Source organism: Caretta caretta, chromosome 21 (assembly GCF_965140235.1).
Source record: "Caretta caretta isolate rCarCar2 chromosome 21, rCarCar1.hap1, whole genome shotgun sequence".
Lineage (NCBI taxonomy): Eukaryota > Metazoa > Chordata > Testudines > Cheloniidae > Caretta > Caretta caretta.
Genome location: NC_134226.1, coordinates 17,096,707 through 17,113,703, shown reverse-complemented (window position 1 = coordinate 17,113,703; position 16,997 = coordinate 17,096,707). Strand labels below are relative to the sequence as shown.

The 16,997-nt window shown below is 46.9% G+C and overlaps 1 protein-coding gene across 3 annotated transcripts in view; it reads right to left on the bottom strand.

The window, feature by feature from the left end:
* Positions 1-16,997, bottom strand: part of ELAPOR1 (endosome-lysosome associated apoptosis and autophagy regulator 1) — a 108,604-nt gene that overhangs the window by 35,999 nt on the left and 55,608 nt on the right. For all 3 annotated transcript variants that reach the window (XM_048826627.2, XM_048826626.2, XM_048826625.2), the window contains exons 13-15: positions 16,656-16,793; positions 8,008-8,262; positions 6,535-6,708 (exon numbers count right to left, since the gene is read on the bottom strand). In XM_048826627.2, coding sequence (XP_048682584.1) covers positions 6,535-6,708; positions 8,008-8,262; positions 16,656-16,793 — 567 coding nt within the window. The remainder of the gene's footprint in view (positions 1-6,534; positions 6,709-8,007; positions 8,263-16,655; positions 16,794-16,997) is intronic.

The following is a 16,997-nucleotide window of genomic DNA, read 5'->3' as shown; positions in this document are numbered from 1 at the left end:
CAGAGTTGCATAGTGGGATAGCTACCCATGTTGCAATGCTCTCCCTCCCTGTCAATGCAAGAGCAATGACTGGGGATGCGCTCACCTGACACAAGAAGTGTTGTGTGGATGTGATCAACCAATGTTATTAAAGCGACTTATGATCATTGACGTAAATTAAGTTGACTTAACTCTGTAGTGTAGACATAGCCTTAGTCCTAAGTGGAGCACAGTACCTGGTCCAAGAGGTGAATAACAGCAGCCATAATATAATTAAATTTAACATCCTTGTGGTGGGGGTGGGAATACCAAACAAGCCCAGCACAGTAGCATTTCACGTCAAAAAGGGGACCTGCACAAAAATGAGGAAGTTAGTTAAATGGAAATTAAAAGGAATAGTCACAAAAGTGAAATGCCTGCAAGCTACATAGGAACTTTTTAAAAACACCGTAATAGAGGCTCAAATTAAATGTACACCTCAAATCAAAATAATAAAAAAAAATTGTTTAGAGGCAAAGAGGCATCCTTCAAAAACTGGATGTCAAATCCTACTGCATCAAGTATAATTAGGCAGGTAAAAAAGAATTTGAAGAGCATCTAGCAAAAGACACAAAAAAACCCCCAAATTTTGTAAAGTACATCAGAAGCAGGAAGCCTGCCAAACAATCAGTGGGGCCGCTGGATGGTCGAGGGGCTAAAGGAGCACTCAAGGAAGACAAGGCCATTGCGGAGAAGCTAAATGAATTCTTTGCATCAGATGTGAGAGAGATCCCTGCACCTGAGCCATTCTTTTTAGGTGACAAATCTGAGGAACTGTCCCAGAATGAGGTGTCAGTAGAGGATGATTTGGAACAAATTGATAAATTAAACAGTAATAAGTCACCAGGACCAATGGGATTCACCCAAGAGTTCTGAAGGAACTCAAATATGAAATTGCAGAACTACTAACTGGGGTACATAACCTATCGCTTAAATCAGCTGAACCAGGTGACTGGAGTATAGCTAAATTTTTTAAAAAGGCTCCAGGGGTGATCCTGGCAATTGCAGGCCGGAAAGCCTGACTTCAGCACCAGGCAAACTGGTTGAAGCTACAGTAAAAAAAAAGAATCATCAGACACATAGATGAACACAATATATTGGGGAAGAGTCAACACAGCTTTTGTAATGGGAAATCCGGCCTCACCAATCTACTAGAATTCTTCGAGGGGGTCAACAAGCATGTGGACAAGGGTGATACAGTGGACAAGGTCCCTCACCAAAGGCTCTTAAGCAAAGTAAGCAGTCATGAGATAAGAGGGAAGGTTCTCTCATGGATCAGTAATTGGTTAAAAGATAGAAAATAAAGGGTAGGAATAAATGGTCAGTTTTCAGAATGGAGAGAGGTGTTCCCCAGGGATTTGTACTGGGACCAGGGCTGTTCAACATATCTATAAATAATCTGGAAAAAGGAGTAAACTGTGAAGTGGCAAAATCTGCAGATGATACAAAACTACTCAGATTGTTAAGTCCAAAGCAGACTGAAGAATTATAAAGGGAGCTCTCAAAACTGGGTGACTGGGCAACAAACGGCAGATGAAATTCAGTGTTGATAAATGCAAAGTAATGCACATTAGAAAACATAATCCCAACTGTACATATAAAATGATGGGGTGTAAATTAGCTGTTACCACTCAAGGAAGAGATCTCGGCGTCATCGTAGATAGTTCTCTGCAAACATCCCCTCAATGTGCAGCGTCAGACAAAAAAGCAAACACAGCGTTAGGAACCATTAGGAAAGGGACAGATAATAAGCCAGTAAATATCAAAATGCCACTACAGAAATCCATGGTACACCCACGCCTTGAATACTGTGTACAATTCTGGTCACCTCATCTCAAAAGAAGATCTGTTAGAACTGGAAAAGGTTCAGAGACGGGCAACAAAAACGATGAGGGGGACGGAACAGCTGCTGCATGTGGAGCGATTAAAAGGACCGGGACTGTTCAGCGTGGAGAAGAGACGACTCGGGGGGGAGAGGACAGAGGCCACGAGAACGGCCAGACGGGGTCCGACCAAAGGTCCATCTAGCCCAGTGTCCTGTCTTGTGAGTATGGTGCAGCGGGTGCTGGACTTCAGCAGGGCCAAACTGCAGCGGGATGGGTGTTGAGTGCAGTGGGTATTGGGAGTCCACACGGCTGGACTGTGAGGAGGGAGGAGTGGAATGCGGCGGGTAGAGAGTGGAACCAGGAGGTTGATAAGCGTGTGCTGGTGGGGAGGAGGGGAAGCGCATGGGTAAGAGCGCGGGTGTGGAGCAGCTCGGTTTGAAGAGCTAGTATCGCCTGAAGCATGTCTGCTTCGAGCTCCATAACTGTTAAGAGCCGCTCCGTGGCTTCTTTCTGGTGCGCCAGGGCCAGGTGCCCCAGAGGGAATGAACAGAACGGTAACCATCAAGTGATCCATCCCCTGTTGCCCATTCCCAGCTTCTGGCAAACAGAGGCTAGGGACTCCATCCCTGCCCATCCTGGCTAGTAGCCATTCATGGACCTATCCTCCATGAACTTATCTAGTTCATTTTGAACCCCGTTATAGTGTTGGCCTTCACCACATCCTCTGGCAGGGAGTTCCACAGGTTGACTGTGTGTTGTGTGAAAAAATACTTTTGTTTGTTTTAAACCTGCTGCCTATTAATTTCATTTGGTGACCCCTAATTCTTGTGTTATGAGAAGGAGTAAATAACACTTCCTTATTTACTTTCTCCACACCATTCATGATGGTATAGACCTCTATCATATCCCCCCCTTAGTTGTCTCTTTTCCAAGCTGAAAAGTCCCAATCTTATTCATCTCTCCTCACACAGAAGCTGTTCCATACCCCTAATCATTTTGTTGCCCTTTTCTGAACCTTTTCCAACCCCAGTATATCTTTTTTGAGATGGGGCAACCTAATCTGCAAGCAGTATTCAAGATGTGGGTGTACCAGGGATTTATATAGAGGCAATATGACATTTTCTGTCTTATTATCTATCCCTTTCTTAATGATTCTCAACATTCTGTTCACTTTTTTGGCTGCCGCTGCACAATGAATGGATGTTTGCAGAGAACTATCCACAGTGACTCCAAGATTTCTCTCTTGAGTGGTAACAGCTAATTTAGACCCCATCATTTTATATGTGCATTTATCAACATTGGATTGCATCTGCCATTTTGTTGCCCAGTCACCCAGTTTTGAGGGATCCTTTTGTAGCTCTTCGCAGTCTGCCTGGGACTTAACTATCTTAAGTAGATTTGTATGATCTGCAAATTTTGCTACCTCACTGTTTACCCCTTTTTCCAGATCATTTGTGAATATGCTGAATAGGACTGGGCCCAGTACAGACCTCTAGGGGACACCACTATTTACCTCTCTCCATTCTGAAAACTGACCATTTGTTTCTTATCTTTTAACCAGTTACCCATTCATGAGAGGACCTTCCCTCTTATCCCATGACAGCTTACTTTGCTTAAGAGCCTTTGGTGAGGGCCCTTGTCAAAGGGTTTCTGAAAATCTAAGTACACTGTATCCACTGGATCCCCCTTGTCCACATACTTGTTGACCCCCTCAAAGAAATCTAGTAGATTGTAAAGGGAAATCATGCCTCACCAAATACCGTGTTGACTCTTCCCCAACAAATTAAGTTCATCTCTGTGTCTGACAATTTTGTTCTTTACTTTAGTTTCAACTAGTTTGCCCGGTACTGAAGTCAGGCTTACCGGCCTGTAATTGCCGGGATCACCTCTGGAGCCCTTCTTAAAAGTTGACGTCACATTAGCTACCCTCCAGCCATCTGGCACAGAAACCGATTTAAATGAGAGGTTGCAGATGACAGTTAGTAATTCTGCAATTTGACATTTGAGTTCCTTCAGAACTCTTGGGTGAATCCCATCTGGCCCTGGTGACTTACTGCTGTTTAGTTTATTAATTTGTTCACAAACCTCCTCAAATGACACCTCGATCTGGGGCAGTTCCTCAGATTTGTCACCTAAAAATAATGGCTCAGGTCAGGGAATCTCCCTCACACCTTTGACTGTGAAGACCGATGCAAATAATTCATTTGGTTTCTCCGCAATGACCCTATTGTCCTTGAGTGCTCCTTTAGCATCTCGATCATCCAGTGGCCCCACGGGTTGTTTAGCAGCTCCCTGCTTCTGAGGTACTTAAACATCTTTTTGCTATTGCTGTACTTTTGGAGTCTTTGGCTAGCTGTTCTTCAAAGTCTTTTTTGGCCTTCCTAATTGTATTTTTACATTTCATTTGCCAGAGTTTATGCTCCTTTCTATTTCCTCTCACTGCTCCTTTTACTTTGTAGTGTACATTTAAGTTGAGCCTCTATTATGATGTCTTTAAAAAGTTTCCATGCAGCTTTCAGGGATTTTACTTTTGGCACTGTACCTTTTAATTTCGGTTTAACTAACTTCCTCATTTTTGTGTAGTTCCCCTTTCTGAAATTAAATGCCACAGTGTTGGGCTGCTGTGGTGTTTTCTCCGCCACAGGGATGTTAAATTTAATTATATGATGGTCACTATTACCAAGCTGTCCAGCTATATTCACCTCTTGGACAAGATCCTGTGCTCCACTTAGGTGTATAAAATCATGACCATGACTGAAAATGATTGAAAATTGTATGATTGAAAATGACCATTTGTATCAGTGCTGCTTCCAATATTATACAATTGCAACAAATTTTATCCAAAATGCTCATGTAAGGTGTCAATGGAACTGTTACAATTTATCCAGTATGATAATCCTGATTAAATCCATGTATCATCTTTGTATCTGAGGTTATGAATATTGACCATGGACTTGTATCTTAACAATGTGTTGTATTCCTGGGTGACACTCCCCAGATAGTTTTACATTAGAATCATAGAATATTAGGGGTGGAAGGGACCTCAGGAGATCATCTAGTCCAACCCCCTGCTCAAGGCCTGTGTTGCTGGCCCATTAAGGACACTCCACTCTCACAATTGGCCATCCTGCCCAGATAGCTCTTCCTGCGGACTCCTCAGACAGGGAGGAGCCAATGGCCACGCCCTGTGACTCAGCAAACCACGTAGGGCATGTGATATGCTCATGTGCCCCTGGACTCCATCTTGGGGCAATAACTTTTCACCCACCATGGTTGTGGGCTTTGTTTGGAACAGCAAGTTTCTATGCACATGGCAGAGGATATAAAAGACCCGAGACATCTCCATTTTGCCCCTTTTCTGCTCCAGTTCTCTGGACTGTGGATTTACAACTCAAAGGAGTATTTTGACCTGAGGGGACCTTCCAATCTCTTGGAAGTTACCAGAGAGACCTTACAAGCCGGCCGTCAGTTCCATTACTGCTACAAACCTGATAGAAGGGCTTTGCAATCATTTGTATGTATATGATCTATTAACTATTTATAACTCTCCTTTTCTTTTCTTAATAAACCTTTAGTTAGTGTACTAAGGGTTGGCTGACAGTGTGATATTTGGGTAAGATCTGAGATACATATTGATCTGAGGGTAAGTGTCTGATCCTTTGGGATTAGTAGAACTGCACAGACGGTGAACTGGCTTTTCAGTGACCTCTCACTATATTTGACCTGTTTGTCTGGATGGGAGCCAAGGGGATGGTGTTTGGTTAACCAGTGGGGTGACATAGAAGCTCTTTTGTTACTGTTCTGGTGCATCTAAGAAATAGCCACCAGTCTGGGGGATTGTCTGCCCTGCTTCTTGCAGTCTGCCCTGAGTGTGGCCTTCTCAGTGTGGCCCACCACAGGCACCTAGTCACAGTGTGGAGAAAGTGAATAAGGAAGTGTTCTTTACCTCTTCTCAGAACACACGAACTAGGGGTCATCCAATGACATTAACAGGCAGCAGGTTTAAAACAAACACAAGGAAGTATTTCTTCACACAACGCACAGTCAATCTGGAACTCTTTGCCAGAGGATGTTGTGAAGGCCAAGACTATAACAAGGTTCAAAAAAGAACTACATAAATTAATGGAGGATAGGTCCATCAATGGCATTTAGCCAGGATGGGCAGGGATGCAGCCCCATGCTCTGGGTGTCCCTAAACTTCCGACTGTCAGAAGCTGGGAGTGGACGACAGGGGATGGATCATTCAAGGACTGCCTGTTCTGTTCATTCCCTCTGGGGCACCTGGCATTGGCCCCTGTAGGCAGACAGGACATTGGGCTAGATGGACCTTTGGTCTGACCCAGTAGGGCCTTTCTTATGTTCTTATCTAAATGCATGACACCTAGATGCTTGTGGTCATTAAATAGCCTATGGCACTTTCCACAGGAATCTGGGTGTTACCAGCTGGGGCGACTGCCAATGTACCATACCTTTGGAGCATTGTCAGTTCTGCAGAATAACACTAGATGCATCAACGCAAGTGGTAAGTGCGTGGAGATCTCAACACCGTTCCCATTCTTGCTGGTGGTGCCAATACATCAAGCAAACAAAAGCAGCCAGGTTTAGCACCAGCGCTGGCTGAAATCCCAGCCTCAGCTGCCCCAGGCTGCAGGGGTCAGCAGAGGATGCAGGAACACCCCTGTGCACTCACGTGGTTCCCACACAGGTTGATGCTGAAGTGATGGAAATATTTCAGCCCCTTGGAGGTGAAGCTTGGCCCGCCTGCGAAGGATGTGCTATTGGCCAGCGCTGAGAAGTCGTACTCCAGGGTCCTGCCGTCCTTGTCAAGCAAGAAGCGGCAGTCGTTGTAGCACAGTGAATGGATCTGGGGGGAGGAACGTCCCAGTCAGCCAGTACGAGCCCTTCCAAGAGCGTGCGGAACAGCTGCTGCTGGCTCAGAGGCACTCTAAAAAATTGGCCTCTGGATGGGCTGTGTTTTAAGGCAGCAGCATCCCTGACACACGGAAGGATGTGGGCATTTCTACAGGGACCTCTCAAGAAATTTATCCATCTGTTTAGGGTACTTACATGGCAGCTCAGAATCTGCACCGTAGTCACCCTCAGGGCAGGGCCATTATCCCGTTTCACAGGCTGAGGAACAGGGACCCAGGTCATCCAGGGAGCCTGTGCAGAGCAGGGGACTGACCTCAAGTGTGCCCCGGCCCGGGCTAGTGCACTGAGCACTGGGCCACCCTTGCTGTGGGCACGCTGTCCGTGTCGCCCCACACGCCATGCGGGTTTGGTGGCAATGAAACGGCTTTATCTAGGGATGTGCACACTCGCCTTGCGTCATTCGGAGCCCAGCATTCCACCCCAACTCCCATGATACAGGATCTGAGTTCAAGGCAGGAAAAACTGGTGGGGGCGGAGGGGAGAGAAAAAAATTCTAAGGAAATACGTCTAGGGAGGCCCCATTCTGCTGGGAATTCCGTCAGTTCCCCACTATGGTAAGTCTTGAAATCAACAGTTGCTGGATTTGTCAGTGTAACTCCCGGCAGAATCCCGGCCAGGTACAGGACAATTGGACCATGGTCAGCAGGAATGATACGGGCAGGCCAGGCCTTGGAGACCCTGCATAGTGACCCAGGCAGAAGACTGCCTTAGCACTTCTGGTACCACAGAACGTACACGTCCAGAAGCCTCAGAAAAAAATCCCCTTTGCATTCACTACAGGCCCAGCCCTCACCGCCCGTTACTGATGGGCAGGCCGCCAACTGTGCGGCAGCCTGGATTCTGCACAGGAGAGCGGAACTCAAACTCGGGATCACACTTTACAAACCTGTCAGCCCAGCAGGAAAGAGACTTGCACTAGTTCAGGGACCCCACCCTACGGCTGGGGAGGTCTGTGATACGTGCACTGCCAGGAGGTGCAGTCACTGCGAGTTTGAACAGAGAGAGGGGAGCTCTCCCTTACCAGGGACCAGGCCCGGATCCTGCAGTCGGATCCAGGCGGGCCGGTCCTTCTGCCCGTGTGACGTCACTGGGTGTACGAGGCTGCTCACACACACCAATCTGCAGGATCAGCCTGCTCGGGGCGGGGCTGACTCAGCGTGGGCGTTTGTGCAGCACCTGGTGCACCAGCCCCACATCACCATGGGTAAGAGGGAGGAGGAGGGGACAACACCTTGTTGCTCTTTGTTCCAGGGCCGCAGGGGATGCAGGCCTGACTGCCATAGGGCTGGTGGGCTTTCAGGTAAGTGCTGGGTGTGCATGGGTGGCAGGCGCCGGAGGCTCGGTCTATGTAGTTCCCAGGCGGGCAGGAGGTGCAGGAGCCCGAGGACTCCAGGGCGCAGAGCCGGCAGTAAGAGGCTACCCCATCCATCACGTTGGTCACGTTGATCGAGTAGAGCTTGGCGACGTCATTCGTGTACTTTCTTCCCTGAAACAGAGGGGTCCCCGTGAACCCACAACACCAGCAGCGCTGCCCCAGGGTGCGCCGGGAACGCAGGGATTGTCCTGGGACTGCGCAGTAGGAACGTGAAGGGACATTTCCTGGCTCTCTACCTTGGGGCCTGGCCCCCAGCCTGCAGTGTCTGAGCCCCTCGCAAGCACTCACATGGTGACCCTGGGAGGGAGGGTGGAGCTACCGTCCCCACTGCGCAGATGGGAGCTCAGGCAGATATGCTAATGGACTTGCCCAAGGTCTCACAAGGACAGAGGGAGGAACGGAAGCTGGGTCTCTCGAGCCCCAGGTCTGCTCCCTGCCCACAGCTGCCCAGCCTCTGCTGAAGGGACACTGCTAACCAGAATTGATTGCAAGGAAATCCCAGTTTCTGACATGTACAGATGGTCTCCACGACAGGAGAGGAGTGTGATGTTATTGACATAATCTGGGACTGTATAGATCATCCAAGGTCCTGTAGTGGCACTATATCTTATATAAAGGGGGTCAAATGAGGTGTCTAAGACAAGGTTATGGTTTGCTGATTATGATTATGCTGTCTACTTGTGGGTATCATTTTTGTAGTTGAAGTTATGAATATTGGCTCTGTACTGTCTGTATTTCAAACTTATGCTCTGCTTCTGGGTGACACCCCAGAGAAGTTGGTGTCAGCTCTGCCTAGCCTGCTTGATGGCCCATGAAGGACCATCAGCTATACAATGACCCATTGAGAGAAGGCAGACACACCTTGGGACTCAGCAAGGCATGCAGGGACCTGCCTATGGACAGAACTCTGAGGTTTTTCCAGGCTGTGTGCTGGACAGCTTGTCTTTGGGACACAGAAAGCAGAGTCCACATGGCAAGAGACTATAAAAAGCTCCTGCAGGTCCTCCATCTGGTCTTCAATCCTGCTTCTGCCTCTGGAGAGACTTTGCTACACTGAAGCTCTGAACAAAGGACTGAATGACCCATCCCAGCTGTGGATGTTCTCCAGAGACTTGATTTGAACCTGCAGTTTATTCTATCACTGCTGCAAGCCTGAACCAAGAACTTTGCCATTACTGACAGGTTTCAGAGTAGCAGCCGTTTTAGTCTGTATCCACAAAAAGAAAAGGAGGACTTGTGGCACCTTAGAGACTAACAAATTTATTTGAGCATAAGCTTTGATATGTTGTATTACTCTGAGCAGTTTTCTGTGTTTAACCAGTTTTGCCATGGCCAGGGAGAGGGGGATTCTAACCTGGTGGGAAATAGCTATTTGTCTGTGCAAAAAAGCAGTTTGTCTGTGAATGAAGTTTCTGAATGTCTGTCTAATGTCTCAGAAGTGAATCTGGAATTAGATCAAGCACAGAAAGATCTCATTGGTCAGGACAATGTTTCTCAGGAGCAGATTAAAGTAGATGGTCGGGTTAAAGCCCTAACTGAGGAAGGAAAGGGTAGATTTTTGATGGGTTGGCTAGTACAGCTTGTAAAAGTGAACCTGAAAAGGGTAACTGTGATTTGCTGGAAGTAGCTCAGGGTAGTGAGAAGAGCAGCAATTTATCTGTGGGGAGTGGCAATGTGCCTGGTAAGGAAAGTTTGGGTGAGCCTAGGCAGCCTTGTGAGCTGATGGCTGTGTCTAGTCAGCAGTGTGGGAAGGCGAGGAAAGTGGAAGATGAGTGTCCCTGGACCTTACCTGTTAGCTGGGTGGAGAATTCTGACAGTGAAGGAAATGTGCCTGTTTCTGTCAGGGGTATTGACTTGCCTATGGAGGGAGCTACCCTGATCTCCAAGCAGCTGTCTGTGACCAGCCTTGTGTGCTGGGACAAGGGGAAAGAGATCCCAAGCTGTGTGTCTGGTAAAGGAGAAAGTGTGTCCGTCTCTTCTTTGTCTGTGGAGCAGACAGAAGGGGCCTTTCAGCCTGTGATGGTTGAGGGTAGTGCAGTTGTCTCAGAGTTGGTTCTGGATTCAGCTAAAGCCCAGGAGGGGAAGGGTCCTAAGTTTGTGTCTGCTCGGGAGAATGGCCCTGTAACTAGGTCGCATCCAGTTAGTGTCTATGTAAAATCCCAGAGACCCGACAATTCTGGTGCTTGTATTTTGCCTGTTGCTAGTGTGTTGTTGGGAAAGGGTGTAGCAACTCTGTCTAATCAGGGTGAGATCCTAGCCAGGGCACAAGGAGAGCATGAAGGTGATGTGATTGTGTTACCTACTGAGGGTGTGGAAACCTGTAGCAAGAAGGAAAAGATTCCTGAACTTGTGTGTGGCAAAGGGAAGGAGAATGCTTCTGACCTTTTATCTAGGAAGTCTGTAAGTTTGCCTGAAAGGGGATTGTGTAGGAATCCGCCGGATGGGCCAGAGGTAATTCTGGATGTAAGGGAGACCCAGAAAGAGTCTGTTGTTGCTCAGGAAAGTGTTCCTCTAGAGCAAGCCCTAGGTAAAGAGGGTAAGAGCAGAATTTCTGTGAGGGGTGAATTGTTGCCTAGACAAGCCCTAGGGAAAGGAATCCTCATGGACTCTTTGCAAGCAGTTTACTGCAACTGAAGGAGGTGAAAGTGATTTAATCAAGAAAGTTTCAGTTGCTAACAGCCAGAAATGTTCTGTTGTGAATGGATCCACTGACTTTCCTGTTGAAAGATCCAGTGTGGATAGCTTTGAGAAGGTCTAAGATGGAGTGAAAGCTGTTAAGAAAGTTAAACAGTCCTCTAACCAAGTGGCTGTGTTTGGCCAGCTTGTTGGGAAGACAAGGTTGTTGAGAGAGGAATGTCTCTATGTTGATTCTGTAAGTGAACAGTCTGTGTCTCGGGTTCAGAGGGAAGACTGGGTAGCTGAGTCTGCAGAGCAGAACAGCTGTGTAGTTAATCTCTCGAGAATGCAGGGGATGGCAGGTATACTCTCATCTCTAGACATTTTAGATATGACTTGTAGTCTCTCAGTGAACTTAATATCTGATTCCATGTGGAAGCAGAGGTTGGTAAGGGAAGGACAACAGAACTTTGAGTCTAGCTTGTTAGTGAAAATGGATGGAATCTCTTTAAGACAGAGTCCAGCCTTGGAAGCGGTAGCAGTTAAGGATCTGAAAACTGGTGAACTGGCTCCTGTCTGTGGTAAGGCAAATTACCTGACTGACTAGGGGAGGAAAGACTTGCTAATAGTTTTCAGAGTAGCAGCCGTGTCAGTCTGTATCCGCAAAAAGAAAAGGAGGACTTGTGGCACCTTAGAGACTAACCAATAGCTGTGAGCACAGAGAGCACACCCAAACAGCCAGTGAATTCTGTTAAGCAAGAGAGATCAGGGTTTGATCCTACAGGACAAAAAGAAAAGAGAGACCTTAATTTTGCAAAGGGAAGCCACAGGTTAACCCTAAAATGCCAAAACCCCAATAGTACTGAGCCAAAAGTATGGAATAACAAACATGATTGTAGATGGACACTTGCAATGAATTTGTTGTTATTGCTCATGGTAATTTTTGTAACGAATGTGTTGCTATTACCAATGTAATAATGTCCAATGTGCCTAACCTTTTGAAAAAACCCTTGAACATGTTAAAAGGATTACATGAGAACACACTTTGTGTTAAAAGGCCTTGTTATACTGATGTTTCACAGTTAGTGCCTGTAAACAGTATTGGAACGTTTCACAGGGGAAGACATTCCAGACCTGATGTGCTGTATGAAAAGGGAAACTGAGGCACACTACCATATTGCTTTCACGGCTAAATGCCAAGATTCCTGTCCTATGGACAACATTAATATCTACATTGACTTGATGTTAATTGGGTTCCAAACATTTGCCAGAGTTTGTATGGATCAAGTAGCTACGTTCTTTAGCTCTTGGCAAGATCACATGAGACATACAGGAACCGTGCTGCAAAAGCAGATCCAATCCTCTACTGTTCTAACCAAGTTTTACTTTGATTTTGTAAAGAGATTCAATCATGTTATTGAACATGACTTTGATAAATCATTTCTGTTATACACCAATACTAGCTGTAGAAAGACAGAAGCTCTTTTGGGATGCAGTCAGTGATGTTTGTGTCATCCCTTCCTGCATCAATTTTGCATTGGGGGTGTGACGTTATTGACATAACCTGAGACTGTATAGATCATCATTGCAACCAAGGTTGTGTGGTGGCATCAAATCTTATACAGAAGGGGGTCAAATGAGGTGTCTCAGACAAGGTCATGGTTTTCTGATTATGATTATGCTGTCTATATGTGTGTATCATTTTTGTAGTTGAAGTTATGAATATTGGCTCTGTACTGTCTGTATTTCAAACTTATGCTCTGCTTCTGGGTGACACCCCAGAGAAGTTGGTGTCAGCTCTGCCCAGCCTGCTTGATGGCCCATGAAGGACCATCAGCTACACAACTGACCCATTGAGAGAAGGCAGATACACCTTATGACTCAGCAAGGCATGCAGGGACCTGCCTGTGGACAGAACTCTGAGGTTTTTCCAGGCCATGTGCTGGACAGCTTGTCTTTGGGACAAAGAAAGAAAGACCACATGGCAAGAGACTATAGAAAGCTGCTGCAGCTCCTCCATCTGGCCTTCAGTCCTGCTTCTTACCTCTGGAGGGACTTTGCTACACTGAAGCTTTGAACCAAGGACTGAAAGACCCATCCCAGCTGTGGATGTTCTCCAGAGACTTCATTTGAACCTGCAGTTTATTCTGTCACTGCTGCAAGCCTGAACCAAGAACTTTACTAAAAAAGAAAAGGAGTACTTGTGGCACCTTAGAGACTAACCAATTTATTTGAGCATGAGCTTTCGTGAGCTACAGCTCACTTCATCAGATGCATACCATGGAAACTGCAGCAGACTTTATATATACACAGAGAATATGAAACAATACCTCCTCCCACCCCACTGTCCTGCTGGTAATAGCTTATCTAAAGTGATCATCAGGTGGGCCATTTCCAGCACAAATCCAGGTTTTCTCACCCTCCACCCCCCCACACAAATTCACTCTCCTGCTGGTGCTAGCCCATCCAAAGTGACAACTCTTTACATAATCAAGTCGGGCTATTTCCTGCATAAATCCAGGTTTTCTCACATCCCCCCCACCCCCATACACACAGAAACTCACTCTCCTGCTGGTAATAGCTCATCTAAACTGACCACTCTCCAAGTTTAAATCCAAGTTAAACCAGAACATCTGGAGGGGGAGGTAGGAAAAAACAAGAGGAAACAGGCTACCTTGCATAATGACTTAGCCACTCCCAGTCTCTATTTAAAAAGGACACTAAACTTTCTAAACTACTACATGCTACAAGGGGCCACAGCAATGGTTCCCTCACCCCACCTAGCAATATTGTTAACCTATCCAACTATACTCTCAGCTCAGCAGAAGCAGCTGTTCTATCTCGGGGCCTCTCCTTCTGCCCCTCCACCCCCACGAACATGATACAGTTCTGTGGTGACCTAGAATCCTATTTTCGACGTCTCCGACTCAAGGAATATTTCCAAAATACCTCTGAACAACATACTAATCCACAGAGGTCTCCCTACCAACACTACAGAAAGAAGGATTCTAGGTGGACTCCTCCTGAAGGTCGAAACAGCAGACTGGACTTCTACATAGAGTGCTTCCGCCGACGTGCACGGGCTGAAATTGTGGAAAAGCAGCATCACTTGCCCCATAACCTCAGCCATGCGGAACGCAATGCCATCCACAGCCTCAGAAACAACTCTGACATCATAATCAAAAAGGCTGACAAAGGAGGTGCTGTTGTCATCATGAATAGGTCGGAATATGAACAAGAGGCTGCTCGGCAGCTCTCCAACACGAGTTTCTACAAGCCATTACCCTATGATCCCACTGAGAGTTACCAAAAGCAACTACAGCATTTGCTCAAGAAACTTCCTGAAAAAGCACAAGATCAAATCCGCACAGACACACCCCTGGAACCCCGACCTGGGATATTCTATCTACTACCCAAGATCCATAAACCTGGAAATCCTGGGCGCCCCATCATCTCAGGCATTGGCACCCTGACAGCAGGATTGTCTGGCTATGTAGACTCCCTCCTCAGGCCCTACGCTACCAGCACTCCCAGCTACCTTTGAGACACCACTGACTTCCTGAGGAAACTTCAATCCATCGGTGATCTTCCTGATAACACCATCCTGGCTACTATGGATGTAGAAGCCCTCTACACCAACATTCCACACAAAGATGGACTACAAGCCGTCAAGAACACTATCCCCGATAATGTCACGGCTAACCTGGTGGCTGAACTTTGTGACTTTGTCCTTACCCATAACTATTTCACATTTGGGGACAATGTATACCTTCAGATCAGCGGCACTGCTATGGGTACCCGCATGGCCCCACAGTATGCCAACATTTTTATGGCTGATTTAGAACAACGCTTCCTCAGCTCTCGTCCCCTAAAGCCCCTACTCTACTTGCGCTATATTGATGACATCTTCATCATCTGGACCCATGGAAAAGAAGCCCTTGAGGAATTCCACCATGATTTCAACAATTTCCATCCCACCACCAACCTCAGCCTGGTCCAGTCCACACAAGAGATCCACTTCCTGGACACTACAGTGCTAATAAACAATGGCCACATAAACACCACCCTATACCGGAAACCTACTGACCGCTATTCCTACCTACATGCCTCCAGCTTTCACCCAGACCACACCACATGATCCATCGTCTACAGCCAAGCTCTGCGATACAACCGCATTTGCTCCAACCCCTCAGACAGAGACAAACACCTACAAGATCTCTGTCAAGCTTTCTTACAACTACAATACCCACCTGCAGAAGTAAAGAAACAGATTGATAGAGCCAGAAGAGTTCCCAGAAGTTACCTACTACAGGACAGGCCTAACAAAGAAAATAACAGAACGCCACTAGCGGTCACCTTCAGCCCCCAACTAAAACCCCTCCAACGCATTATTAAGGATCTACAACCTATCCTAAAGGATGACCCAACACTCTCACAAGTCTTGGGAGACAGGCCAGTCCTTGCCTACAGACAGCCCCGCAACCTGAAGCAAATACTCACCAACAACCACATACCACACAACAGAACCGCTAACCCAGGAACTTATCCTTGCAACAAAGCCCGTTGCCAACTGTGCCCACATATCTATTCAGGGGACACCATCACAGGGCCTAATAACATCAGCCACACTATCAGAGGCTCGTTCACCTGCACATCCACCAATGTGATATATGCCATCATGTGCCAGCAATGCCCCTCTGCCATGTACATTGGTCAAACTGGACAGTCTCTACGTAAAAGAATAAATGGACACAAATCAGATGTCAAGAATTATAACATTCATAAACCAGTCGGAGAACACTTCAATCTCTCTGGTCACGCAATCACAGACATGAAGGTCGCTATCTTAAAACAAAAAAACTTCAAATCCAGACTCCAGCGAGAAACTGCTGAATTGGAATTCATTTGCAAATTGGATACTATTAATTTAGGCTTAAATAGAGACTGGGAGTGGCTAAGTCATTATGCAAGGTAGCCTGTTTCCTCTTGTTTTTTCCTACCTCCCCCTCCAGATGTTCTGGTTTAACTTGGATTTAAACTTGGAGAGTGGTCAGTTTAGATGAGCTATTACCAGCAGGAGAGTGAGTTTCTGTGTGTATGGGGGTGGGGGGGATGTGAGAAAACCTGGATTTATGCAGGAAATAGCCCGACTTGATTATGTAAAGAGTTGTCACTTTGGATGGGCTAGCACCAGCAGGAGAGTGAATTTGTGTGGGGGGGGTGGAGGGTGAGAAAACCTGGATTTGTGCTGGAAATGGCCCACCTGATGATCACTTTAGATAAGCTATTACCAGCAGGACAGTGGGGTGGGAGGAGGTATTGTTTCATATTCTCTGTGTATATATAAAGTCTGCTGCAGTTTCCACGGTATGCATCTGATGAAGTGAGCTGTAGCTCACGAAAGCTCATGCTCAAATAAATTGGTTAGTCTCTAAGGTGCCACAAGTACTCCTTTTCTTTTTGCGAATACAGACTAACACGGCTGTTACTCTAAGAACTTTACTGTTACTGTATGTAACTGATTCCATTTAACTGATTCTCGCCCTCATCTCTATCTTTTTCCTGTTATGAATAAACCTTTAGATTTGTCCCCATAACGAGGGGCACCATTTGTCCCCATAACGAGGGGCACTGGTGGTGATACTGGGAAACTGGGGTGTCTGAGGGAATTGCTTGCGTGACTTGTGGTTAACCAGTGGGGTAAAACCGAAGTCTTCTCTCTTTGGCTGGTTTGGTTTGCCTTGGTGGGCACAGAAACCCCAGCCTTGGGCTGTAACTGCCCTGCTTGAAGCAATTTGTCCTGAATTGGCACTCTCAGTTGGGTCCCACCAGAACCTGCATCGTTACAAGGAGCAAGGAGCTTTGGGACCGGGCTGCCACCCTCTTACCGCCTCGTGATACGCCGTCCGCTGGAAGGCCCAGGTGAAGCTCATTGTGGCGTTCTTTTCAATGATGTATGTGTAGGACTGTTTCCCTTTGGAGCCACTCCAGGTCTCCACGGGCGTGTTGGGCCGTGAGTTCACGCCCTGCCAGGGGGTAGGAAGACAAAAGGGGCTGGTCAGCGGCCTCCGGAGCAGCTGGTCACTTCTACCCAGAAGGGTTTTATTACCCAGACCCCCGAGTCCTCTCCCGCTGCCCAGCCGGGCTGAAGCTTTCAAAGCACCTCAGAGACAGGTGCTGTCAGGTTCCAGCTCCAAAAGCCACTTGGGCGCTCAGCTCTTGCATCTGGA